This window comes from Castor canadensis, chromosome 10 (genome assembly GCF_047511655.1).
Source record: "Castor canadensis chromosome 10, mCasCan1.hap1v2, whole genome shotgun sequence".
NCBI lineage: Eukaryota > Metazoa > Chordata > Mammalia > Rodentia > Castoridae > Castor > Castor canadensis.
This window is the reverse complement of record NC_133395.1, coordinates 62,555,883-62,583,116: the sequence shown is the minus strand read 5'-3', so window position 1 is coordinate 62,583,116 and position 27,234 is coordinate 62,555,883. Positions and strand designations below refer to the sequence as shown.

Here is a 27,234-nt window from a genome sequence, read left to right as displayed (position 1 = left end):
GTTACTTAACTGGACAATGAGGATATGCCGAAGTCTGTAATAGGTGCGTGGGATAAGGCAGTAAAACAAGCCAGTCACAACCCCTGGTCCTGTGGAGCTTATGCTCTAGTGGCAAGAGACTAGCAACGTGTGTGAACAAACGGTAACTTCGTTAGACGTTACCTGCTACATAAAGAATGGTATAGTGACTAGGGGGGAAGTTTTTGAACTTGTGCCAGCACTTTTTTTTTTTTTTGGTGGTATTAGGATTTGAGCTCAGGGTCTCACCTTTGCTAGGGAGGCGCTCTTACCACTTCAGCCACTCCACCAGCCCAAGCACTTTTTTTAATTGAGGTAAAATACACATAAAATATCCCTTCAACCATTTCATTTTTAAGTGTACAAAATGTGTGGCCCTTATTTCTAGTCTCTGTGTTTGGTCTTGGAATAGGGTTGGTGGAAGTGGTTAAACGAGTTTGTAGGCATGACCCGGATTCCCGGAACCTGCATCGCAGGAATGAGCAAAACCTCTGGGTTCTGCAGAGTAGCCAGTAGACAAGACGGAGGGGAATCCCTACGGCTCGCGCCAGCCTAGCTCATGGAATCCCGCTGAGGTCACGCTCGCACGAGGCCACGCCCATTCAGGTCGCCCAGCCCGGGGCGCCCCGCTAGCCCCGCCTCCTCTCTGCGCGGCCGGCGGGGTGGCTGGCAGTCATCGTGGAAGCCGAGCCGGCGGCATGGGCGCGGGCTGGGAGCTGGAGGCCGCGGCCGGCCGTTCGCTGCTGCTGTGCGCCGCGCTGCTGGTGGCGGGCTGCGCGCTGGGCCTGCGCCTGGGCCGCGGGCGCCGGGTGGCGGACCGCGGGGTGCTCGCCTGGCTCTGCTACGACGCCCTGGTGCACTTCGTGCTGGTAAGTGCCGCTGCCTGCCTCCGGTCGCGGCCTCCCTTCCGGCTGGTTTCCTGGACGGGACGGAGGCGAGGAGGTCCTGCGGCGGGAAGTCTGCGGGGACCCGGAGGTCCCTGGAGGCCTTGGCGCACGTGGCCTTTGGCGAGAGGCTACACTACCCCCAGTCCAAACAGCGCCGCTTCCCAGGTGCGGCTAATTCCTCTATCAAATTTAAAACCCCCAACAAAATTACTAGAGGAATTTCTGGACGTGTTCTGTTAGTTTGAATGTGAGCTGCCAAGAGGCCTCGTCATCTTTGTGCCTGCACTTGAATGTTGAATTGAAAAAAAAAAAAATTAGGAGCTTTTGGAAGCGCCAAGTCCAGGCCTGCACCAAAACAAAGCTCTCTGCCTCAGTAGTAATGACCATCGATTTGTGCCTACTATGTACCAGGCACCGAGCTGTGCTTAAAATTTCCCATCTTTACAACATCCCATAAACTACTTATTCTTGTCCCCATTTCATGGAGTTAGGTGACGTTCCAGTGCCACACCGCTGGCATGATTTTGAGTTAGTCTGACTCCAAAACTTGAACTGTTTGACTCCAGGCCTTAGGAAACTTGTCCTAAATTCACTCCACCCTTTTCATCAGCATATAAGTAGGACGGTTGACCTAAACACACACACCAATAAAAACTATTGCAGTTGCAGGCAAAAATAAAAATTCCACTTTATAAACAGCGAACCAGGCTTGTTCTATTGAAATGCCCCTACACACACTCTCTTTTAAAAAAGTCTATGCCAAAATACTTTTCTTTGTAATATCAACTACGTTAAATCCAGAGAAACCTTTAACTAACGTAAAGCCAGATTTCATAGTATTGAGAAATAATAAGAAAACACTTATGTATGTGCCAATACCAAATGTTGCTGGAATGATGAAATTCCTTCTTTCATAATAACATGTAGAGATAAGAGACAGTGAAAATTTTCATCAAGTCTTGCTTAAAAGATTGATCTTTAAGCTATCACTTGAACACAGGTTCTTCCAAAGAACAGGGGCAGTAAAATAGGTTGCTAGGCCCACTTAAGAAAAATTTATTACTGTATTTACTACTATATTATTACTATGACATATACAAAAAAGGTTTAAAAATACTACAAAATATAGCTGTATATCCACCACCTAGTTTAAGCTTCCTTTTGAGCTTAGATTGTTACAGGTGTTCGGACACCTACCTCCATTCGTGGCACCTTGAGGTATAGTCTGAAGTGTAGAATTACTGTTTTGCTCTCCCCTCTCCCTGTTCTTAAGCACATGTCCCCCATAGCCCCTTCCTAAGCCATTTACCAGTCTTAACTGCAAATTCACATTCCACTGTGTGAATATATCATACCTTAGTTCTCAAATTTAAGATGCACATTTTTTCACATGACACGAATATTGTTACCCTCTCTAAAATTGAGATACGTCTGACAAAATTTAACCAGCCCGTTCTAATGAACACATTTTTTATTTTGCTATTTCAAACTGCTCCCACCAATAACTTTGTGCACATATCTCAGAAATCAATGGGAAAGGTACTTGAAGTAAGCAGTTGAGGACTATAAGAAAAGCGCATGCCCGTATTTGCTTTGGTTGGAATGTACTCACAGATATCCAGAAATACGGCATTTGCTAATGCTGGAAAGTACAGCCTCATGAAGAACTGAACCCCCATCCTATTTGTTCCCTGGAACTTGAGACTTCACCTGCCTCTCTTTACATCCTAAACGTCCCCAGTCAAGAGAGATGCATGAGTTTGCTGGCTGCCATCAAACTCAGAGCTTTCCTGTTGGACAGTTTCAAGCCAAACATTCTAAGGGGTGGTTCAGCCCAAAGATACGCAACCAGAGTTAATCTTGATTCATTGTTGTGGGATTGAGAAACTCATCTCAGGGTGTGTCTTTGAGGATGTTTCTAGAGAGGATTAGCTAAGGGAGGAAGACCTGCCCTGAATGTGGTGATGCCATCCCATAGGCTGGGGACCAGGATGGAATAAGAGGGGGGAAAAAGTCTGTCTCTCTTTCTCTCTCTCTCTCTCTCTCCCCCTCTCTCCCCCGCCCCCTCCTTCTCTCCTCTCCCTCTCCCTGTCTTCCCCCACCTCCTTCCTGGCTACCACTGTGCTGTGCTGTGCATCCACATTGTCATGATAGACTGAAACCGCTGAACAATGAGCAAAATAAATTCTTCCTACACTAAGTTATGACCTCATGGATTTTGTTTCAGTGATGAAAACTCTAACATACACAGGTGGCTACCTTGGGCTCCAGCACTGGTCTTCATGTCAGCCCAGTATGGCTAGAATGGTGGGCAGGAAGACTTCCCACCGTACCCTGGGAGGAACCATGGCAGCATACCACATAAGTGGTTTGGGGCACTAGTTCTCAACATCACTATGGGCGTGTCAGGCACTAGCACTTCCTGGGGTTTCCCCTCCTGCAATCTGAGTTTAGCCTTCTAGACACAGAAGCAGAAGGCGGGGTGCACGTGCCTTCGTATAGGGAACGTCCTCAAGTCCACATTGACAGATAGGAATATTTGAATATTATTCTGTACTAGGAAGGATTTGAGCAAGGAAGCAGCAGGGCTAAGATAGTATCTATAGAATTTTAAACTTTTTTTTTAGTGGTACTGGGGCTTCCTCTCAGGGCCTTTTGCTTGCTAGGTAGACACTACCACTTGAACCACTAAACCAACATGTGCGTGTGTGTGTGTGTGTGTGTGTGTATAACAAAACAGAATGGAAGGAATAAATGGGGAAAAATGAAAAAGCTATTGCAGGCATCCCTCCCCCACCTTCTGCTTCCTGGCTGTCATATGAACTGCTCTGCTCTGCCACACCCTTCTGCCATAATGGACTGAGATCTCTGAAAAGGTTAAAGTGTTTGGCCTTTTGTTCTTGCTCCTGAAGCATCTGCAGGACAGTTTCAGAGTAAAAAGGTGAAAGATCGCAGTCTTGGGGCGCTTTAGCCCTCAAAAGCAAAATTTCTCTTTGACCTTCTGCCCTGAATTCACTTGCTCCTTTTTCTCCCCCAGACAGGCAGAAATTAGAATTTCTTTTCCACAGCCTGTTCGTCTTGAAGTTGGTCATAACCAGTTCTCTGATTTCCCTCTGTGATAGTGGATGAGAAAAAAACCCATTTCTGAAAGGGGGAAGGGAGTAATGCTGTGTAGAGAAGACAAGAAGAATCTGTAGATTTAGGCCTTGTTGGGTGACACCATTCAGACTGCCACCATTGGATCATTCCCTTTCCATCCAATCATACTGCATAGTTATCCACTCTTTAGTCATGACTGTGCAATGAAATCTCTGTGAAAGCCAGAAGGACAGGGTTCTGGGAACTTTTGGACAGCTATTCATGAAGTACCATTGAAAAAAAAGAGAAAGGTGAAGACACATGGCGTTCAGCAGGCCAGTGGCTGGAGCACCAGAAGCTAAAGGCAAGGAAGGCAGGTCAGTGGTGGGTGGGGGAGAGGAGGGAGGGAAAGCAAGAGGCATGTCTGGTGGCAGGGGCCTGGTCTGTTGAACTTGGGGAGATCCAAGTGTGTTGGATGTGTGAACAAGAGGATAGCCCTTGCTGTCTATAAGAGCCTGGTGTGAAAATTGACCTGAATCTTTGACAATTTGTCCTATGATCCACCACCCTGGGAGTTTGCTGTTCTCACAGTTTTGTCCCTGTAGGGTTCTACTTAGGCCTGTTCTTCAAGGTGAAGGACAGAAGTCACAGAAGACCTCCTGTTCCTCCATTCACTCTTCCTTCACACTCACAGGTTGTTTTCTCTAAGAAACCCTGAGGGCCAGTGGCTGCTTACATCCCAATTAATTTTTATATTTTGGACATTACACTTCTCCAGTTCATACACATCACCAACTGTCCCTCACCATCCACTACCATCATTCAGTCTCTTCCCCCTGCCACTTGCTTTATCACTAGGTCTGAAGTCACCTTGTCCTTCAGTCTATTACTGACTTTATCACTACATCTGAAGTCCCTTTTTCTTCACAGTCTGTTACTGGATTTGTCACTTGCTTTATCACTAGGTCTGCAATTGCCTTTTCCTTCAGTCTGTTATTGGCCCCTGTTTTCCCGTTCCTTCCTTGGCATGATCATCGTCATTGGCTCTTCTCTGAGATACCCTTTCTAGGAAGGCCTTGCTAGTCTAACTGTTGTTTGGCAGACCTGTTGAATGGCAACTGGCTCAGCTATAGGCTGATAAAAAGCTACAAAGTGCTACCAGACCGAAAGCTCATATAAGAACTCACCATCCATTTTTTACCAGCATGGGTGGGCAGCCCTGGTGCTTCTGTAGACCCAAGGTCAGTCAACTTTCTAGTATCATGAACAAGACTGTACCACCTAGCAAGAGGAATGGCTGTCTGTGTCACTGAATCTCAGAATTCTGTCATTTCCACAAATGTTTGAGTCCCTACTTCAGTGCCTGGTGCCATGAAACAGATGGCCCTTGTCCTTTTAGAACTTAGAAAAGAGCAGAATTTTTCTCTTGTTACATGCAAAGAACAGTAATAACTAATGTCATTCTCAATGTGAAACCTACGGGAGAAATTTCTTGCAAACAAGTGTGAGGAGAAGCTTAGTTTCTCCTAAAAATTAATTTGTTTAATCCTTTCTGACAGCAGGAACAATATAAATTTCTCCCTTCATACTCTGGCTGCCTGGAAGCTCAGAACCACATTGTCAGGTTTTTAGCACTGTGAGCAAACACCTGAGAGAAAATTTCAAGGAGGAAAGATTTATTTTGGCTCAGTTTCAGAGGTTTCAAACCATGGTATCAAGATATCTCAGTCCCTGTCTTCTAAACCATGGTTAGCTGGCACCATTGTTTCTGGGCATTGTTTCTGGTGCCTTATGGCTGGGAACGTGGTGACGCAAAGTATCTCAGTTCATGGCCACCAGGAAGCAGGGAGCAAGAAGAAGGTACAGGGGACAAGGCACATATTTCTAGGGCATGCCCCCAGTGACCTACTTCCTCTAGTTAAGCCCACTTCCTACTCTTCACCACCTCTGATGATGTCATCATATGAATCTATCAAGGGTTGATCCATTGATTAGGTCAGAGCCCTCAGGATTCAAAAACCAATCAACTGGTTCCCAGTTGAGAGAGGCATTTCATATTTAAACCATAACAATTCTCTAATAATAATGAAATGTGGTCTGTATGGATGCATTCTTAGGATCTCTTATCTGGATACTTAATTCCTTTTTATCACTAATATTTTTTACTTTGTGGGTATTTTTACCATTTAATTGAATGTTTTTGCTGCAATAGACCTTTTTGTATAGGGAAGAAATGTAAATGCTTCAAAAACTTTTAATGCTGCAATTAGTTTTTTCAGTTGATTGGCCTCAAAGGATTCATGTCTTTTTTCTCTTTTGAGAATACTGGGGTTTGAACTCAGGGTCTTGCGCTTGCTAGGCAGGAGCTCTACCACTTGAACCATGCCTCTATGCTTTTTTCCCTGGTTATTTTTGAGATAGGGTTTCACTTTTTGCCAACCTGGACCACAGTCCTCCTACTTTATACTTCCCACTGTAGCTGGGGTGACAGGTATGTGTCTGTGCGCCCAGCTACTGGTTGAAATGGGGCATCCAGAACTTTTTGCCCAGGGTAGCCTCAAACCATAATTCTTCTGATCTCTACCTCCCAAGTAACTAAGATTGCAGGTGCGAGCCACAGGCATCCAGCTTGCAAAATATTTTTTATTTCCTGTGAAATGGAAAAGACATTCTAGGCAAGTTATCTCAGTCCCTGTCTTCTTCTTTATAACAATTTGTAAGTACTTTGTCTTCTCCTCTCTCCAGTACCTGCCATAGTACCTGGTGTGGAGAGGCTATTCATGTATTTATTGATATTGGGTGAAGAGAAGAACAATCCTGCCTTTCAATTTAGTATTTATCAGTCCTTTGCCTTTAGGTCTCATTTTTTGGCTATCTATGATGTCAGAGTCCTTTTTAGTCACAGTCCTAAAACAAAACTTGCATAGTTCCGTAATCACGTAAACATACATCATTTATGAGTAGAACTCCAAAACCAAGACCCACCCTGCTGACAATGACCAAGACCCTTGAAAACTTCAGAAGGCTTAATCATGGCACCCAGCGCTTCTGCAAAGTGGTGCCATGGAGTTGGTGGCCCCATGATTGGAAGAGCTTTGATGTTTCAATGCTGTGGTAGCCACAAGGAGGAGAAGGTGGGCACCTCCTAACAAGCTGGGTTTAGAAGCATGTCATCAAACTTCTCTGCAAATTCAGGGGACAGCTCAGGCTGTGGGAGCCTCTCACATCCTTCTTGTGGTCTCCCGACTGGGATGACAAACACCCTAGTTTTCCAGGACCAGTTGGTCACCCAGTCTGTTCCACTCCTTTCACCTTTTGCTAGGGCACCTTTCCTTTGCATACTTGTCCTGCTTCTGTTCTACCAGCTCCTCTCTATCCTTTCTGTTGTTTCCTGTTCTTTCTCCAAAAGATCCCTCTCTGGAAAGATCATTTCACCTAACCTAACCGTCAGAGCTGAAGAAAGCAATCGGAAGGGAGCAAGGGCATAGGAAAAAAAGTAAGCTAGTATATCTGAGTCTTAAGAATGACTATTAATCCTGTGGGAAAGGACTTCTTACACATTTCTGAATGTACCCATGTAGAGCAAGCTCCCAAAAGCCCAGCTCTTGTACCCAGGAGAAACCTGTCAGATGGCCTGAGTTAAGGTTTAATCACTGTCTTTCATGAAGTCTCCATTGTAATGTTTCACAGGATTTTTTTTCTTTTCTTTTTTTTTGGTAGTACTGGGATTTAAACTCAGGGCCTTGTGTTTACTAAACAGGTACTTTACCACTTGAGCAATCCCTCCAGCCATTTTTCATTTTAGGTTATTATATAAGGTCTTATTTTTAGATAATGTTTTAAGTTTTTGCCCACATCCCCCACCCCCTCTCAGGATAGCTTTGCAATATGATCCTTCTACCTATAGCCTCCTGAGTAGCTAGCCTAACAGGCACACATGCCACCAAGCCCAGCTTTTTCTTGTTGAGATAAGGCCCCACTAACTTTTTGCCTGGGCTGACCTATAACTGTAATACTCCTATCTCCACTCCCTAGTAGCTAGGATTACACATACCACTGCACCTGACCTGGTTTTGTTTTGAGGTCCATGGGGAAGTTGCTACCCCTTTTCTAGGCTTGGGGATAAGGACTATTGCTTTCTATCCTTCCCTCTTCAGTTCTTCACACTGCCTAGCTGCACAGTTCAAGGTTGATCCCATCCCATCCCAAAGACCTCAAGATCATTTATAAACTAGCATGCTGGCCAGACTGGTGCTTTTTACTCATCCCAGGGTGATTTCAAAACCATGACCCCTACGTGGGAACCACTTTCTGAGGAAGAGAGATGTTACTTGCATGGTGAAAGTAAAAGCCTCTACCCTGTTTGACCACATTGTTTATTCTTTTGGGAACAAAAGGAGAAGGCAGTTTCATCTTCAGCATCAAAGTTCCTAAAGATGGTGGCTGGTGCTGTATCATTTCTGCCAGTTGAAGCTATTTGGCTGAGGGTGGGGTTTTAATGTAGGACACATGTGACACAAGGGAGATGCCAACCCATGGAAACCCAGCAACAGCTCAGGTCCAGCTGGGTCTTGTCTGGAATTGGAGGCTAGTCTGAACCCGAAGCAGCTGCCCGTTAATTGTTTCTCTTTCCACTCCTGTGGCCCCTTTCTTGCCCTTTATTCTTGTTCTGGGTTCCATCGTGTCTATACATACTCACATGGAATGTGCTGAGCTGTGTCACCCAAAAAAGATTCATTGGAGTCCTAATCCCTGTACCTCAATGTGCAACCTTATTTGGACAAAGGGTCTTTGCAGAGTTGGTTATCAAGGTCATTAGGGTGGGCCCTCATCCAATATGAATGGTGTCTTCATAAGAAGGGGGACTTGACTACAGAGACACATTTGCAGGGAGCACCATGGGAACACAAAGGTAGAGCTCAGGGTGAAACATCCAGAAGCCAAGGAATCCTGAGACCACCAGGGAAGAGGCATGGGACAGGTGACAACTCACGGCTTTAGAAGGAGCCAGCCCTGCCCACACCTTGGTTTTCAGATGTGTGGCCTCCAGGACCGAGGTGATACGTGACTGTCAGTTATAGCACCCAGTCTGTAGCACTTTTTTACTGTAGTCCTAGAGGACACTGGGCTTCATTGTAACGAGTTAATCACAATGTTGGTTGGTGCTTGGCCTCTTATGACTTCTCATTCGCATTAGTTCTCAGAATCTGGTCAGGTTCACTCCCTGTGTCTCCCTTTGTGTTCCGGAGGGCCAGGATGTCATTGTCCATCTCATCCCAATGAGGGTGACCGCTTCCCAGACCAGTAGCCAGCCTATGAGTGAGCAGTCTGCTCTTGAGTTAGTGCATCCCTCCTTGTCTGGTTCCAGTCACCTGTAGCCAAAGGCCTGGCCATCTCAGTATAGGCAGTGGCCTCCCATAGCTTCCCAATCTGCAGGGCCAGTGGGCTCCACAACAACACTGCACAATGTACATGTCCACAGCAGACATCCCAGGAGCACCAGGTGCCGGGTGGGGGATGTGATAGCAGCTGGGACTCAGATGGGGTCCCAGGCAGCTGTGGTGTCATCCACCCTTAGTATGAGAACTTTCAGCAATGACACCTTTCCCACCCCAAACTGGAATAGCCCTGGTTATAAGAAAGTTGTAATGTAGAGTTGAAATTCACCTCCTTGTGACATCCATTTATGGAGCTCAGCTCTGCCTTCTCGTGTAACCCAAATAGAAGTGAAGTCCCTGTTCCACAGGAGCTCCAGGAGTCCCAAGCCTGTTAGCCATTTCTTAAGACAGAGTTTCTAGTGCTTCACTGCCCTTGTCACCCCACTTCTCAACTATGCAGTGCCAGTTACTGCATAGTTCTGACTACCATTCACAAAGCTCAGGGCAGGGTAGGAGAGGGTAAGGATTGGGCTCGGGTGTGACAGATGAGGCCTTGAACACAGCCTCTGCCAGCTGGCAAACCTCGGGCAGGATCCTTCCCCACAGGAAACCTTTTCTGTAATGAGGAAGGGAAGGAAAGGAACTTTCTGTCTCCTTTTCCTTATCTGAAAAGCACAGGGATACTGTTCCATATGAGGGTTGTTATGAGCATTAGATTAGCCTTTATAATTTAGGGCAGTACTTTTCAAACTTGACATGAGAGTCTGCACTGACAACCAGTGCAGCTCCCAGGTGATTTCTAGGTTGTGGCTCATGCAACTCGTTTCAGTGGCAAGAACGTAGGATGCCTGGTGCTTAGTGCAGCTCAATAAATGCAATTCTCTCTTCCTTTATCCCCTAGTGACTCCTCACCATACTCCATGCTTGGATTACTTGTTCACTTTCATCCTGTTCCTATATGCCAAAACTCAGGTTTGTGTGATAGAAAAGTGAGTCTACAGGGCAGAAGGATAGCAAACCCAGGCTTGTTTGCTTTTTAATGTACTGTGCCTGCCCTGTGCTGCAGAGCAAGGACTTTGAGGCAGCTCAGGCTGACCTCAAAGTCATGCTCCTCCTGCCTTCACCTCCCAAGTAGCTGGGATTACAGGTATATACCACCACACCCAGCTTCTTTCCTTTTTTCTTTCTCCTTCCCTTTTCTTTTGTTATCACTAAAGTGAATCTGGACCTCGTGGCACTTTACCCCTGTGTACTGATTAAGACCCTCTCTAAAACATAAGGCTGCGCTGCTTCCGGGTCAGATGCTTGCTTCTCTGATTATCGTAGGCATGGCAGCACGGGATTCATCAGAGAGAGTTCCTGACCCGACTAGTCAGGGTGTCACCATGGACTTGGCCTTCACATGATTCATAGGCATTGACAGCCCATGTCCCCCAGCAGTGCTGAGGCTGAAGCAGCTGCAAACCCCACAGCCCTCTCTGTGGCGCCTCCTGCCACACCTGAACCTATGCTAATGGATAGACACTCTTCCAGGGCCCTTAGCATCCCGAAAGCAAGCAATTAGGAGCTTTCCAAGTGCTGGGCTCAAGACCGCAAGTGAGGGAGAGAGCCTGTCTAAAGGGGAGGTGCAGGTCTAGTCTAACTCTGCTAATTATTCATTTCATTCACTCAGCCATTCATTCATTCAGGTATTCATTTCCTAGCTGATCACTGAGAGCTTTACTCTCCTTTATTGATAACAGAATTAAAGCCTATCGAAGTCTTGTACAGTTGTCCCTCAGTACCCAAGGAGGATTGATTCCAGGACCCCCCTCCTGATACCAAAATCCATGAATGCTCAAGTTCCTTACATAAAATAGCATGGTACTTGCGTGTAACCCACACAATCATCTCCTACTCTTTGAATTGTTTCAAAGAATGACACCTGACACAATGTAAATATGTGTGAATAGTTGTTAAGCTGTTTTGGGTAGAGAATAATGGCAAGAAAAGAGTCTGTGTGTATTCAGTACAGATGAAACCATCAGTTTCAATCTACAGTTGGTTGAATCCAAAGATGTGGAACCCATGGATGCAGAAAGCTGACTACGCTTGATTTGACTAAAGCTTAATTTTGCCAGTATCTGACTGTACTCTTAACATCTGTGTCTCCTCAAGCCTGCCTTCCTTCCTTATGAGGCCATCATCCTGCAAGTGGCTCTTAGCTGTTGCCCACACATCTCTCATCCAAGCCTGGTACCTCAGAGGCTTGGGGAGCTCACAGTGACTTTGGTTGTAAAGGACTGAATCTCTGCCGTGCATTATGACTAAAGACTTTTGGAGCTGATAACTTTCCATGTTGATTCTGCAAGTCCAAGTAACTTCATGCTCCAGAGCCTAGAAATACCATTAAAAGGAAAGAAAAAAAAGCACTTTATAGTTTATTTAATATAAAGTATGAATTCATGGAAGGAATGATGTCTATCTCCCTTCTCTGCAGTTCTGCAGATAATTTTAGGCCTTAGCAAATAATGTTTTTCATTCTGGGTCTCTGTGTAATTACAGCAAATTTGGTTCAGGAGCCCCAAATGGTTCTTTAGAACCATAACAGCTGGTCCTTTGGAAGGAGGCTTGAGACTCCTTTGTTTGGTTTTGCATTGAGGAGAATGAGCTGAATATGGTGTGGCCTGCAACAGTCAGCCTGTATCTGCTAATTTACATTTCTCTTGAGTTCCTTTAGGGGCAGAACAGGCCAGTCTGAAATCCCAGAACCTTCCAGAGGTGTCACCTGGAACCCTGATACTAACACATTCACCACTTTTCACTGAGTTCTTCCCCTGACCGTCATCGTCCTTCCTGTGGCGGGGCTCTTCAGGACTCAATGTGAGCCACAGTAGAGCTGCTGTGGTTTCTAAGTATCCCCCAAAGGTCCATGTGCTGGATGCTTGGTACCCAGGGTGGTAGTATTGAGAGATAGTGGTACCTTCAAGAGGTGGAACTTAGTGGAAGGTCCTTGAATTATTGGCGGCATATCCTCAAAAGGGATGATAGAGCTGGCTGCTGGGCACTGGGTGGCTCCTGCTTATAATCCTAGCTATTTGGGAGGCTGAAATCCGGAGGATTGAGATTCAAGTCCAGCCTATGCAAATAGTTTGTAAGACCCTGTCTTCAAAATAACCAGATCAAAATAGACTGTAAGTATGGCTCGGGTATTTGGAACACCTCCTTTGCAAGCATAAGCCCTGAATGCAGATCCTAGTCCCACCCAAAAAAAGTGGGGGAGTGATTGTAGCTTTCATGGGATCCCTTGATAGTTCCCATCAGAAGGTTACAGATGGAGCAGACCTGGACCCTCCCTCTCTGCTTCTTGGCTTGAGATGTGTTCCTTCTTCCATATACACTCTACCATTGCCATCTACCCTGGGGCCAGAGCCTTTGCCTTGCCATTTGAACTTTCAGCCTCCAATACTGTGAGCTGAATCAACCTTTTTCTTATAAAGTTGGCCTATTTCAGATATTTTATTATGGTAACAAAAAGCTGATTAATACAGAGGTAGATGGATTTGATGGTGTAGAGAAGGATTATAAGCTTAGAGTTATTTTGAAAAAGGATAAAATGGTTTCTAGCAGTTGCCTACTTTATGAAGTCAAAAGCCAAGTATTTGTAGATCTGTTTGGCTCCCTTTTTTATAAAACATAAAGGCAGTGTCTGTATGAAGAATCACTGTACTACCTGGGACAAACATGACCTGCTGTTTAGGCAATCCCAGTCCATATCTGTCCTCCCTCCTGTGTCTGTAGTGGTCTTACTTCTTCAGTCAGAGAAGAACATTTTCTCCGTGTAGCAAATGGTAAGCCAAGAGCCATTGCAAACTATGCCTCTGGATCCATTCCAGCTCTACTGTAGCTTTAAAAAAGAAAAATAAAAAAAAACAACTAAAGACAAAAAACATTAGGTGACTGAGCTAATACTACATGGTTCAAGAGTAGCTGGTCATGGACTGGGGTTGTGGCTCAAGTGGCAGAGTGCCTGCCTAGCAAGGATAGCTGGTCAGAAGAACCAGTCTGGGGCTTTTAGTGGAAATTTACCCAACGTGTACTTGGAGTTCATTGCATGTAGTCTACACACAGGCTTGCTCTGAAGGAGCTTTACTAGTCGGGAGATGAACAAAGAAACAAGTCACTGTCATGCATTCTGGTAAGAGAGAACTGAACTCTGTCTGGCTCTAACAGGAGGCACCAAGGAGAAAAGTGTTCATAGAGAAGGTTCTGGACAACAAGGGATTTGGCACGCAAAGACTCACCAGACTCCATGGTCCCACCATGGATTGACAGCTCTTGTTCTCGGGTTCTTAAGACAGAGTCCCTGTGGCTTTATCAGAATTAATGATTAGTCTTGCCAGGGGAGCAGTCTCACCTACAGAGTTCAAGTGCAGCTGTGATTTGGGCATGGTTTGAGTGTGGAGTTCTTGATTTTTGGGTGGGGATGGATACTAGGGTTTAAACTCAGGGCCTTACACTTGCTAGGCAAGTGCCCTACCACTTGAGCCACTCTACTTTTTTGTTTTTTTTTTTTTTTTGGCACTAGTGGGGCTTGAACTCAGGGCCTCCCAGTTCCAAGGCAGGTACTCTACCACTTGAGCCACACCTTGAGCCACTCTACTAGTCCAGTTCTTGACGTTTTATAAAAAGGACAAGCCTGGCCCCTGAATCCCTCTGACTTCCTGTCTTACCATGTGATTTCTCCCTCTCACATGTGCTTCTGCCAGGATGCCATCCACCATGTTGTGGTATAGGTAAAAGACAAAAGACCCCAACCAGAGCCACACAGATACTCTTGGACCTTCAGAGCTGTTATCAAAATAAACCTCTTTTTTGCAAAAGCACACAGTCTCAAGTATTTTGTTGTAGCAACAAAATGGACCAAGTCAAATACCAAGTGGTGATGTCTGAATTTTAAAACATTACATTCTTAACAAGAAAACAGATGACTCAAAGATGGACAAAGGATTTAAATGGACATTTCTCTAAAGAAGATTTACAAATAGTCTATCTGGGCATGAAAATCACTAGTAATTGGGAAATGACAAGTCAAAACCTCTACATACCCATTAGAATGACTATCATAAAAGAACAATAATAAAGGAAAATAACAAGCATTGCCCAAGGATGTAGAGAAATTAGAACCCTGGTGCATTGATGGTGGAAACACTTTTCCTAGGTTCCCCCAGTGGTAACATTTTGCAAATGATAATATACTGTCACTAACAGCATGTAGACATTGATGCAGTTCACTGAATTTATCCAGGCTGCCCAGTTTTACTTGTACTTGTGTGTGTGTGTTAGATTCATATTTTAATCAGCTGGGTTGGTTTGTGCATCTAGTACAATAATCAAGAACAGTTCAAACACCACAAGGATCCTGGTATTTTCCTTTCATAATTACACGAGATCTCCCTGCACGCTGCCTTTGCAAATAGTGTGTTCTAGAAGCCCCATCAGGGCATGTCTCCTAGTAATTTGTTATGTGAACTTAATTCACAGTTAGCAAACACTGAATACAAACTATCTTCCTAGGTTCTTGTTGATTGTAAGAAGGAGATGACGATATTCCAGACCCCAAAGATGTGTGCTCTTGTTGGAGTTAGTGATCCATGACCAGCAGAATTCTGATAGTTACAGAAACTCAAAGTCAGTAACATGGGAGTTTTAGCAAGGTGAGAAATTAATACTAGGACATTGGGATGGTTTCTTGGAAGAGGAGGGTTTGAGTTAAGATTTTTTTTAAATGAGTAAAACGTCACATAGATGTGACATGGAATAAATATAGGTGCCTACATATTACTAATTTCCAGATCCCCATTTTGCTCTTACCCACAGTTCCTTCTGAGGAAAGGCCCTTGACCTGGTGTTGGAATCTGTATTTTGTTCATGAGCCCAGTTAATAAGTTTGCCAGTAGAGGTTGCATCTAGTTTTTGGATGAGATCCACAGTCTAATTTTAGAAAGTCCTTCATAGATTGGCCTGGGGCTGAAACATGGTCAAATTCAGCCCAGCTCTATTGCCCCTACTGGCCAGACCAGTGGTACTTTATCTAGAAAGTTCCTAGGCCAAGCCAAGGAAGTGGTGTGGATTTCCCACTATGGCTCTGCTTGCTAAAAATAAAAAACTGGCTAGTAAAAATAAAGTATTTCAAAGTAAGTGGCTTGGGAATATTTATTTGTGTAAAAATACTTCTATTTATCTCATACTTATTTTTTAATCTCCATTAAAGAATGTGATTTTATATGTACTCAGACAAATCACATTTACCAATTAAGTGACTTAAAAGACTGGAGAAAAGATAAATAAACCTGCTTCAAAGCCTCTTATCAATTGAGATTAAAATGGATAAAAAGCTGGAAGACATTTATGAGATAGGAAGAATGTCAGGTTTTTTTCTCTCCATCAGAAAAAAAGGCAATTACAAACTATAGGATAAAATATCTTAGAAATAACTCATGGCCCAAATGTAAAGCAACCTAGAATATAGCATGGTTTGGAGAAATTAAAGAAGAGACCATTTGCCTAGCAAGTGTAAGGCCCTCAGTTTAAAATCCCAACTTGGGATATTCCATTTTAGACATTCACCTTAAGTGACACAGGTACAAATACTGGATCTGTAGAGAAAGAAATTATGGAACCAATATTTCTATAATCACAATATTGTAAGTGAAATTGAGTGGCTTTTCATCTTTTGGGAAGGCAAATGTGTTTATAGAACAAGAGTGGAAGTGTAATTAATCTCAACAATGTCCATATAAGCAAGGTGTACAGAAGTTGAGAGTTGGAAATGGAGGGTGGGGGGCTCTCATGCTGTTCTAATACAGTAAGAAGTCAACAGGCTGCATTGCACTGATGAATGGACAAGCCAAGATTTTCATGTCATTAAGTTACATATTTGGGTGATCATAGAAGAATAATATAGCCATCAAAAACTTGGAGAACTGGGAAAGAGAAAGAGAAGTAGTATAAATTAAGTAATAACTTCTGAAGATGAGCAGTGTAAAGAAATAGCAGTATAAGCATGTTATGAGAAGAAGTTAGAATGGTTAAAGTGGTAATTGGGAAGTGGTACTGGAAGTGATCCAGGGGAGGCACAGACAGTTTTAATGTCATACAAATGATTGTTTTGGTTAAAAAAGAAAGTCGTATTGACCAGCAACAATATTTTAGGGAGCAGCATGACATCAGCTATTTCAGTGAATTCTAGTTCAGTTTTTGAATGCTTAGGCAAAAAGACACTCGGGATGGGAAAATACCAAATGTAACTATAGATATGTTAATACCTAAATACCAAGGGAAAGCCGGTAAGCATTTTAAGTCTTTCTAAATTTACCCTCATGAGAGTGAGGGAGTACAAGTCTGTTAATACAGATATTTGACTGCCATTTTTGTTAAGATAAAGCTTAGAAGATTTTTGTTTTTGTTTTTGTTGAAGTTAAAAAAAAATGAATTCCTATTGAAACTAGAGTCTTAGGCCCCAGGCCCAAACTCCTGGGGTTCCACATGTCAGGTTTGGCCACTCACCCCTATATGCCAGATAAAGAGATGGTAATAGAGAAAGGAGATTTATTACACAGGCCAGAACACACGGTGGGAAGAGGCAGAGTAAGCACTCCGCCCATCTTCAGCCATCTTCCAGGTACAGACATGAGCTTTGGGTTTAAATAGACAAAGAATTGGGGGTAGGAAGAGAGAGGTGTATATAATTATCAAACAGTCCTGGCCACAGGTGTGTCCAGGGGATCATTATGAGTCCTTGTTTTGGGAGGGGTTCTAGAGAAGTTATTGTCATCAATGGTCAGAATAAACACTTCATTGCTACCTGGCAGGTGGTCTGCCCTGTGGGTCTCTGCTGTTTCTTTTAGAGGATGGTTTCCTCTATCCCTCCTTGTAAACAGGTTATCAATCAGTCCTGTCCTTCTTGGATTCCAGGTGATTGAAAAGTGACTGAAGATACAAAATGGAAACAGGAATGCCAGGCTTTCCTCCTGCTTTCTTTTGCAATTTGTGAGCCCAAGAAAGGAGTCAGAGCTTTTCAACAAAAGCAGCCTTTAAATACTCCATTACACTGTGAAATTCTTCTCAAAGATTTAAGATTCCTGGAATCATCTAGAGCTAACTCTATTTAATACAACAGCAAAGCTCTTGTGCAAAATTTTCACTTAATTTTTCCATTTAAGAACACATCTCTGATTTCATAATGCCAATCATTGAAAAATGGCAGTTACTATACATTAGTTTTAGACATGTTCATTTCCAAGTCCTGGTAGCCAGGCTCCAGGATCACACTGCATAAGGCTATGATGGTGTGGAACTCAGGCCACCAACTGGGATGCGGATGCTGGGAGATGCTGCCATGAAGTGCCATGTATCTGGGGTGCCATCCTGTGGTTGTGATGCTAAACTGGAGTATGTCTTCCTTTTCTTCTTTCCAGGAAGGCACTTTTGTCTATTTATCTTTAGTAGGAACTGTTGCAGAGTCTGAAGGCTTGATTGCATCTTTATGTAAGTAATTAAAAACATTTGCATTTGAAATGTGGGCAGAAATGAATTGCACATGTGGCTGTGTATTAAAAGAATGTCTGCATCACATATTGTTTGATTTTATTTAGATGTAATACTAGATTGGTACTCTGTAGTAAGATAATGGATTAGTGGTTGCCTATGGCTGGGGAAAGGGGTGGGAATGTTGGGGGGATATGAGGAGTGACTGCTGATGGATACATTTCTTGTGGGACAATGGATGTTATAAATTAGATTGTGGTTATTCAAATCTGTGAATACTAAAACTCATTCTTGAAACAGGTGAGTTGTATGCCATGTGGATTACATTTCAGTAAAGCTGTATATTAAAAAATGTTTGTATGTAGGACTAGGGATGTAGCTCAGTGGTAGAGTCCTTGTCTAGCATAAGCAAGGCCCTGCCCCAGCACTGAAAAACAAACAAAAGATCCAAAAATGTTTGTACGAGTACAAATTGAGGAGCTTGCAGCATTTAAACTGGGTGGTTAGTTTAGACTTTTAATATCATCTTAGGGGGCTGGAGGTGTGGCTTCAGTGGTAGAGCACCTGGCCTAGGAAGTGTGAGCCACAGAGTTCAAACCCCAGTATCCTCCCCCCAAAAAACCATCTTTTTTATTGAACATCTGTGTCTGTATTTGTGTAGATAATTTCCCATCTCCTCCTACCCTGCAGAGCTATTAACTAGTTTTCCCTACCTTCTTCACTCTCACTGTAAGTCAGCCACCACTCATTAAGTGGTGTCCTCTTCCCACCACATTCTGTCAATACTGACAAACGAGCCATGCAGTGGCATCTTTGCCGCATCTGTAAAACTGCTTTGCTCAGGATAATTGCTTTCAGATTTTGCATCTCTAATTCTTCATCGTTCCCACCCCCTCTCTTTCCCTCCCTTTCTCTCACCCATCCACTCTTCCCCCACTATTTTCTATGCTGGGGATGGGAACCCAGGGCCTCTACTAATCTTAGGAAACTTCTAGAGAATTGAGTCAGCTACACTTAGTGCTTCTGAAAAAGTGTGTCATCCTGGATACCTCAAAGTCCTATCCGGTGGTCACTCGGGGATCTGAGCCCCCTTCCTTAGCCAGGATGCTGCTGCATCAGTTCCAGGGCTGCACTGAGTGCAGCTGTGCACCTTGTTGATGGGTGTTTTTGTTAAACTTTGCTTGAGGATGGCTGGCACCCAGCCTGAGTCACCACCCCTCTGGTTCCCTTTGTTAGAGGCCATTCTGCATCCTCCCACCCTGGCTGCCCTACCTGGCATCAGAGAAAGTGATTTGGTCAGATTGTGCTCCATCCCATGAAGTACAGTGTCTTACATGGTCTTTCCCAGTCATCTTCATGTGTCCATTGATCACCTTATAGAAGTGAAAACTCATTGAGTATAATGCCCTTCATTTTCATGAAAGCAAAATCCAATAGACAACAAAAGTAAGTAGTGCTTCCTAGACTCTGAAATGTACAAAATCGCCTGGGAATCCTGTTCAAATGCAGATTCTGGTCTGGAGGGCCTGGGCCAGGGCCTCTTGGACATTAGCCTGTTCTGTCCTTGGCTTCAGCAAGCTTAGGCCAGCCATACACATGATGACCCTCACCACGTCCTCATCTCCTCTTGCTGACTGAGCATACACAGGCTCAGCTAGTGGGACCTCCCATCAGTTTACATCTTTTCCCTCTGAACCTGTCCCCACTAGTTGTCAATCACAAAATAAGTGGAAATGATCACATCACGTTTCTAACATTCTTGCTTACCCTTTAGTTATTTACACGTTTAACTAGCAAAGGAGGAGTTAAGGGGACCGGTGGCCAGCAGGGCCTATGTGTGTCCTGCCTTTTCTCTTGTCCCCATACTGTCTTCTTCGCCTTTGTGGACTTATCTGTAGTTACTGATACTTTTTGCGGTCTTGGCCCTAGGCCTTTGCACATACTTCTCCCTAGAACATCCCTATCCCTCTCCCAATTTCAGAGTCACACATGTGGTAAGACCTGAAATCAAGGTTCAGTGTTCTGTATGCCTTGACATCTGGTAAAACCTGGAAGGCCTCAAGTGGTCTAACTCCAAGTTCCTTTCCCCACTCTGCTTCCCTAGCCCTCAACTTCCTCACCGCTGTGGGGAACAGCCACAGTGCATCCCTGTACCTAGGGAGCCTTGTCTCTAGAGAGCCAGCTTCAGTTCCCCACCAGCCCACAGAATTATTCAAGCAAACCAGTCACATCCTCTCATGTAAACTCATCCTCCTGTTAATACCCAGCCTGCCTCTGTGGTCCTTGGTGGTTCACTTTATGCCCTCCCATGGTGCTTCCTGGCATAGTGACCTCCTCCCCAGGTGTAAGTGTGTGTGACTAATAAACTGCCATCCATCACATCTGTCCAGTGTCAGGTGTTGTGTCAGGCCATCTCCATGACCCAGCAGGGTGAAGAGGAATGGATCACAACACCCTTTCCGGGGAACCTTCAGTGGTTTCACTCTCCAGTGCCCCTTCCTCCATGTCCCCATGTTCTCTACCCATCATGTAGGCAGGTTTGGTTTTAGCCCTACTACTGTGAGCCATTTGCAGGCAGACTTTGTGGCCTGGTGGCTGCTGCCTTCTCCAAGCCCAGCACAGAGATTCTCACATGTTCAGAAAAGATTTGTTGAATTCAAGAATAAATGGATGGTGGTTTGGTGGAGGGTTTTTTGTTTTGTTTTTGTTTTGCAGTACTGGGGTTTGAACTCAGGGCCACAAGCCAGTCTACCACTTGAGCCACTTTGCCAGCCCTTTCTTATATTGGGTATTTTTGAGATAGAGTCTCTAAAACTATTTGCACAAATTGGCCTTGAACTGCGATCTTCCTGATCTCTGCCTCCCAGGTAGCTAGGAATACAGGCATGAGCCACCAGGCACCAGAAGGTTGTTTTGTATTTAATGTCTAAATACCCACTAATATCTTTTCTCCTAAAGCATTGATATTTATTTAAGTGATATCCTTAGATTTTGGATGTACCAGCTGGTACATTTTGCCTATTGTATGTACATTTAAATTTAAGGGGTTATATGTACTTTTAAATTTTGGGAGGAAGCTAGGCACCAGTGGCTTGTACCTGTAATCCTGGCTACTTGAGAAGCTGAAATCAGGAGGATTGTGATTTGAGGCCAGCCCAGGTAAAAAGTTCATGGGACCCCATGTCAACAGTAAAAAACTGGTGTGGTGGCATGCACCTGTCATCCCAGCCACAGAGGGAATTTTAAAATAGGGAGATGGTGGTCCAGGCCAGCCTGGGCAGCAAAAGAGACCCTGTCCAAAACAACCAGAGCAAAAAAGGCTGGAGGTATGGCTCAAGCCATAGAGTTACCTGTCTTGCAAGCATGAAGTCCTGAGCTCAAACCCCAGCACCCCTAAAAAATAAAAATAGGTAAATTTGGGGGAAATTTTTCCTTTCAATACTTCATTTTTCCACATAATACATTATTTTGGGGCATGGCAGTCAGTCATCTAAGGATGAGTGAGGCTGTACATGGACTTACACAGGGCCTTCTTGCAGCCTGTGTCTTATGTGTTACCTCATTAAATAGTCCTTTCTCTTAAGACAGCCTTTCAAGAGAAGCCTTTGTCCTGATCACAAGGGATCCTTCCTCTAGCCATTATGAGAGCTTTGCATAACTCACCAATCAGATCCCAGAACTCATTTTTGACCATTTATATATTCTCAAAGTAATATGAGAACAGTAGGTGAAGGAAGAGACAAGGTGGGGACATTCACTTTTTCATTTTCATCATTCAAGGTTGTAGCGCCAGTATGTATTACTTTTATCAATTAAAAAATAATTAAATGAAGCAGGGAGAAGAAAGGCCTCCTCTGTGCATGCCCATGCATCTAGCTATAAAAGACTTCCTGACTCATGCCACATTCTAGAAAAAAATTTTCTTTCTTTTCTTTTTTAATGTGGTATTGGGGATAGACTCCAGGGCCTTGCACACACTACATGTGCTCTACCACTGAGATACCTCCATCCATCCCTTTTTTTTTTTTTTTTTGGTGGTACTGGGGTTTGAACTCAGAGCCTCACACTTGCTAGCCAGGCACTCTACTGCTTGAGCCGCTCTGCCAGCCCTTTTTGTGTAGGGTATTTTAAAGACAGAGTGTCATAAACTATTTGCCCGGGGTTGGCTTTAAACTCTGATTCTCCTCATCTCTGCCTACAGAGAAGTTAGGATTATAGATGTGAGCCACCAGTGCCCAGCTTGTATTTTGATTTTTGGGATCAGGGTCTCACTACCATTGCTCAGCTAGGGCTAGTATTGAATTTGTGATCCTCTGGCTGCCACCTTCTAGGTCGCTGGGATTTTAGGCATGCATGCATCACCATGCCCAGCTTCTAGAAGAAACTTTCTTTTCTTTTTTTTTTTTTTGCCAGTACTGGGTTTTGGACTCAGGGCCTTGCACTTGCTAGGCAGACACTCTATCACTTGAGCCACTCCACCAACCCGAGAAGAAGCATTCTGCTCATGGGTCTGGAACGATTCTTAGATCGTATTCACTGCCCAGTCAGCACAACTGAAGGCTTGCGTGGTAGTTGTTGCTACTGAGCACTCTGTCCGCAAAGTAGGCTGCAAAGCCCACCTTTATCCACTTTGAATGTGCCCCGGAGTCAGGGCACACCACCCCTCTACACCTTTAGTACTCAGTTTCTCTTCATTTCATAAATGTGTTTTCAGCCAGATGTGGCACGCCTTGTAATCCCAGCACTTGGGATACTGAGACAGGAGGATCTCGAGTTCCAGGCCAGCCTGGGCTACATAGTGAGACTGTCTCAAACAAACACCAAAAATGTACTAATAAACATTTCCTTAATAACTATTTTTCCACATCTGAATTATACTTACAGGTTTGATATTGAAATTTTTAAGTACAGAATTACAATGCATTTACCAAGATCATCATTAAAGATGATCTTTGCAAAATCTGACTGTGTTGACTTAATTTAAAATTCTGCTACTTATAATGAAAAGAGCCCAGGGTAGAGAGGGCATGTCATACGTGAAACTGTAAAATATTTTACAAATAGAATATTATTATTATTGCTTGTGCCAGGCATTAGGGAGAATGTAGAGGGAGTGGTGAGTGTTCTTTTCATTTCATCCTTTAAGGAAAAAGGTCATTTCCATTAACTGTCATAAAAATGCTTGCCAGTGAGTAACCACAGGTGTTTTGTGTTTAGGGAAAGAATATGGCAAAGCTGATGCAAGATGGCTTTATTTTGATCCAACCATGGTGTCTTTGGAAATTCTGACTGTTGTTCTGGATGGGTTTCTGGCATTGTTCCTCGTTTATGCCATAGTCAAGGAGAAATATTATCGGTAAGTAGGATATGTTATTTCTTCTGTCTGGGTAAAAAAAGAGAAGAAGCAGCTATTCCCAATGCCCAAGTGACACTTAGAGTAGGTTGTGAGCACATTTGTCTGTGAGACAAAAACTAGACTAGAAATGCAAATTTTTTGATTTTACATAAGGGTCATAGGGTCACCAAGGTAATTTTGAACCATTCAAAATACAAAAAAAATATGAGCCAGGCACCAATGCCTGCAAATAGTTCTTGAGACCCTATCTCAAAAATATCCAATACAAAAAAAAAAAAAGGGATGGTAGAGTGGCTCAAGTGGTAGAGTACCTGCCTAGCAAGTGACAAGCCCTGAGTTCAACCTCCAGTACTGCCAAAAAAATAAATTAAAAAAAAAAAATGAGAAACAGGATTCTGGTAACAACCTTGTCTCTGTGGAGGCAAGAAAGGTGTTAACAGTGTTGGATGATTGGCCTCCGGTAAAAGCAATAAAAAGGATGCTCTGCATAACTCTAGAAAACTCCCGTCCCACTAGACACAAAGTTGATGCTCTGGGTACTTCCGAGTTAGACTTATAAAATCAGAGATCTTTTCAGAAGCAGGTTATGGCCTTTGGAGAGGCAGAAGGGTAGGAAAATATGAGAATAATGAAAAGTTAACCATCCTCTGAGTCAGACTCTGAGAGATCTCAACTCTTCTCCTCCCTTTCCTTTTCTTTCTCTCCTTCTGAGGAACACAGTGACCTGGGGTATATAGCTGGCAATTCTGGGGATGATTCCCTAAAACAATGTCAAGAAGTGATGATTCACTTCTATGTTCTGCCAATTTATATTTAAAGTTTTATGTAAAGCTTTAGTGTAAAAATTTCAGATTTGAAGGAGAGCTCCAAGGTCATTTAATCCACTTTTCCTCACCCAATTTTACAGAGATAGTGACAGTAAACATTAATAATTAATTTCTCCTTGGTGCTTTCACATAGTTTTAGCTCCATGACCACAACTGCAGACTTATTTTGTGCCCTTGTGGATTGATTATTTCAAACATTTATAATGTTTGCATTGTTGGGTATTTATTGTATGTCAGACACAATACTTGTGTCTTTATGTACGTATCTCATTTAAGCTCCACAACACTTGGAGGAAGGGCTGGGTTTTTTTGTTTTTGTTTTTGCAGCCCTGAGTTTTGAACTCATGGCCTCATGTTTGTTAGGCAGGTGTTCTACCACTTGAGGCAAGTTCCCAGCCCTTTTCACTTTAGTTATTTTTGAATAATTATAATATTTTTCTCATTTTTGCCTGGACTGTGATCCTTCTACCTATAGGGTCCCTTGTATCTAGAACCACAGACATATGCCCCATATCCAGCTTATTTGTTGAGATAGGCTCTTGCCCAGGCTGGCCTTGAACTATAGTCCTCATGATCTCCACTTCCTGAGTAGCTGAAATTACAGGTGTGAGCTACTAACACCTAGTGAAGAAGGGCTATTATTATCTCCTTTTAAAGTGAAATTATGGCTCTGACAAGATTCACATCCAGGTCTCTTTGCTGGGGCTGATGTAACCTTACTAAGCCGTCTACAGAATTGTCCAAGGGACAATAGAGTCCTTATTGAACTCAGAATAATCTGCTAGAAAGGACAATACTCTTCTCCAAGGAAAGAATGAGTCCTCATTAATTAGGTTAACTTGTCCCATCAAAGGAGCTCTGCACAGAACCCGAAGTCCAGCTTTGGAAAGCTTGTCTTTCTTTTTCTTTTTCTTATTTTGCCTTCAGTGCTAGGGATGGAACCTAGGACTCAGGCTAGGCAAACGCTCTCTACCACTGAGCTACTTCCCCAGCCTTAGAGAAGTTCTCTGTGGAAAGGCTACACTTATGCCTCCCTTAAAGAAAAGATGCCATAATTCAGGGTGCTGGGCTGTACCAAGCAGTCAGCTTCATTCCTGCTTCTTTCTGTCCAACAGACATTTCATACAGATTGCCCTCTGTGTGTGTGAACTCTATGGCGGCTGGATGACCTTCTTCCCAGAGTGGCTTATTGGAAGCCCCAACCTCAACACCAACAGTTGGCTGTACTTTTGGGTCTATCTGGTATTTTTTAATGGTGTGTGGGTTCTGATCCCAGGACTGCTACTGTGGCAGTCATGGGTAGAACTCAAGAAGATGCATCAGAAAGGAACCAATTTAGGGAAAAAACGCAGGTGATTTTTCAAAATCCTATGGGCCAGAGAGATCAAACATTCCAGTCTACTCTTTCTTTTTATGTTCTTATTCCTGAACAGCCTGCTCTAAGTTGGCCATAAGGTGGCAAGTTTTTGTTTTTTTAATTAAATGACAATATGAGAAAAGAGCATACCGGGTGTGTAGCTTAGTGGTAGAGTGTTTGCCTAGCATGCACAAGGGCCCAGCAGCACAGAAAAAAAGGGGGGAGAATAAATATTAACTTGTAATAATAACACATTTAATTACATACTTTTACGGGTGGCATTGTTTCAGATTAATAAAGCCAATAATCATAGAATTATTGCTGCTTCTTTTAATCTTGTCAGAAGCTCTTTTGGTTACCAGTGTAAAACTGAAGCAAAACGAATGCTTCTACTTGACATTGGTATTTTTTCAAATTTGTGAACACAACAAAAACCAGTAGTGGTGGTGCTTACCTGTAATCCCAGCTAAGGTAGGAGGATCATGAATTTGAGTCCAGTCTAGACTACATACAAGACCCTGTCTCAATAAAAAAGATAGTAGGAACTAGTGAGTGGGCTAACTCATCACAAATAAACATCAGTACCCCACACAGGCAGATCATATCTGTTCTTTTTGAAGGAGGAAGATTTGAGATACTTACAGAAATACATTGTATATTATAATAAAAAAAATCAAGAAATAGAGATGGGGAAAATAACTGAGAAATAATAAGATCAATGTAAAGTTAATATCAAACTGCTGTGCTAACAGTCTACATAAGGGGGGAGATAAAGCTCACGTTTGGTATTCACTCTCAGTACTGAGAGGGAAGCAGAGCCCATTGTATTTCAGAAATGAGTGGTTCAGGAGGTGATCACAGTGGTTCTGTACGGGTGGGGAGCAGGTATTCACCCCAGCTTGTTCAACACCTGCCTTTATTAGATTTTCAGCTCACAGACGTGTTCTATGCCCAGAGATGCCCAGCACAACAGCCTGGCTCTTGGGAGGAGGTAGGGAACGCTATAGCTCTATGGTTCAGTCTATGTTCCACCCTCTTTCTTGGCTGCCTGCTGCTAGAATTTGAATCTTAAATGTCCCCCAAAGGCTGTGTGCCAAAGGTGTGGTCCTCAGCCTGTGGTGCTATTGGGAGATCGTGGAACCTTTTAGGGCCCAGTTGGAAGAAGTTGTGTTACTGGGGGAGAAGAGGGAGGTGACTTTGAAGGGAACATTGGGACTCTACACCCCTCCTCTCTCCTCTCTTTCACTTCCTAATGCCATGAGGTAAGCAGCTTGCCTCACCACCCACTCCCACCATGCTACACCACAGGCCCAAAGCAACAGGACCAAGCAACAGTGGACTGAAACCTCTGAAACGGCAAGCCAGAATAAATCTTTCCTCCTTTAAGTTGTTTAGCTCAGGCATTTGTCACGGGAATTGAAAACTAACACACCTGTTTCAGGCTCTAGGCCACTCACCAAATTGGTTTCCCTTGTCAGAAGTACTTGAGAGACTTGGATGATAAAAACAGAGACCTTTTCAACTTTTCTGTCTTTTCTTCACTCCCTTTTCCTCTCCCCTCAAGACTAATATGTGCATCAAAATGACAGTGTTGTTCATAATTACTACAAACTGGAAACAACCTAAAAGAATACATTGCATATGATACAGGCATGTACACACACACAATGGACTGCTATACAACAAACAAAACGTGCTACTCTTAACAACATAGAACAATTTCACAGATGTAATAATAAGTGAAAGAGATGAAATCAAAAGAATACATATTGCTGGGTCTTGTTTATGAAAATTTCAAAAACAG

The 27,234-nt window shown here is 43.5% G+C and overlaps 1 protein-coding gene across 1 annotated transcript; it reads left to right on the top strand.

Annotated features, from left to right (window-relative positions):
- The first annotated feature begins 701 nt into the window (after positions 1–701).
- Ebpl (EBP like) lies at positions 702–25,745 on the top strand. Its single transcript, XM_020170890.2, has 4 exons — positions 702–887; positions 17,821–17,890; positions 23,108–23,246; positions 25,189–25,745. The coding sequence occupies exons 1-4, from the start codon at positions 717–719 to the stop codon at positions 25,427–25,429; spliced, it is 621 nt and encodes a 206-aa protein (XP_020026479.1). The 5' UTR covers positions 702–716; the 3' UTR covers positions 25,430–25,745.
- Positions 25,746–27,234: the final 1,489 nt, after the last annotated feature.

Excerpts from the sequence above, each read along its gene's own strand:
- Ebpl (XM_020170890.2), top strand. The coding sequence starts at position 717 with ATGGGCGCGGGCTGGGAGCTGGAGGCCGCGGCCGGCCGTTCGCTGCTG. Across the intron at positions 888-17,820 it reads CCCTGGTGCACTTCGTGCTG|GAAGGCACTTTTGTCTATTT; the intron begins GTAAGTGCCGCT and ends TCTTCTTTCCAG. Across the intron at positions 23,247-25,188 it reads GTCAAGGAGAAATATTATCG|ACATTTCATACAGATTGCCC; the intron begins GTAAGTAGGATA and ends TCTGTCCAACAG.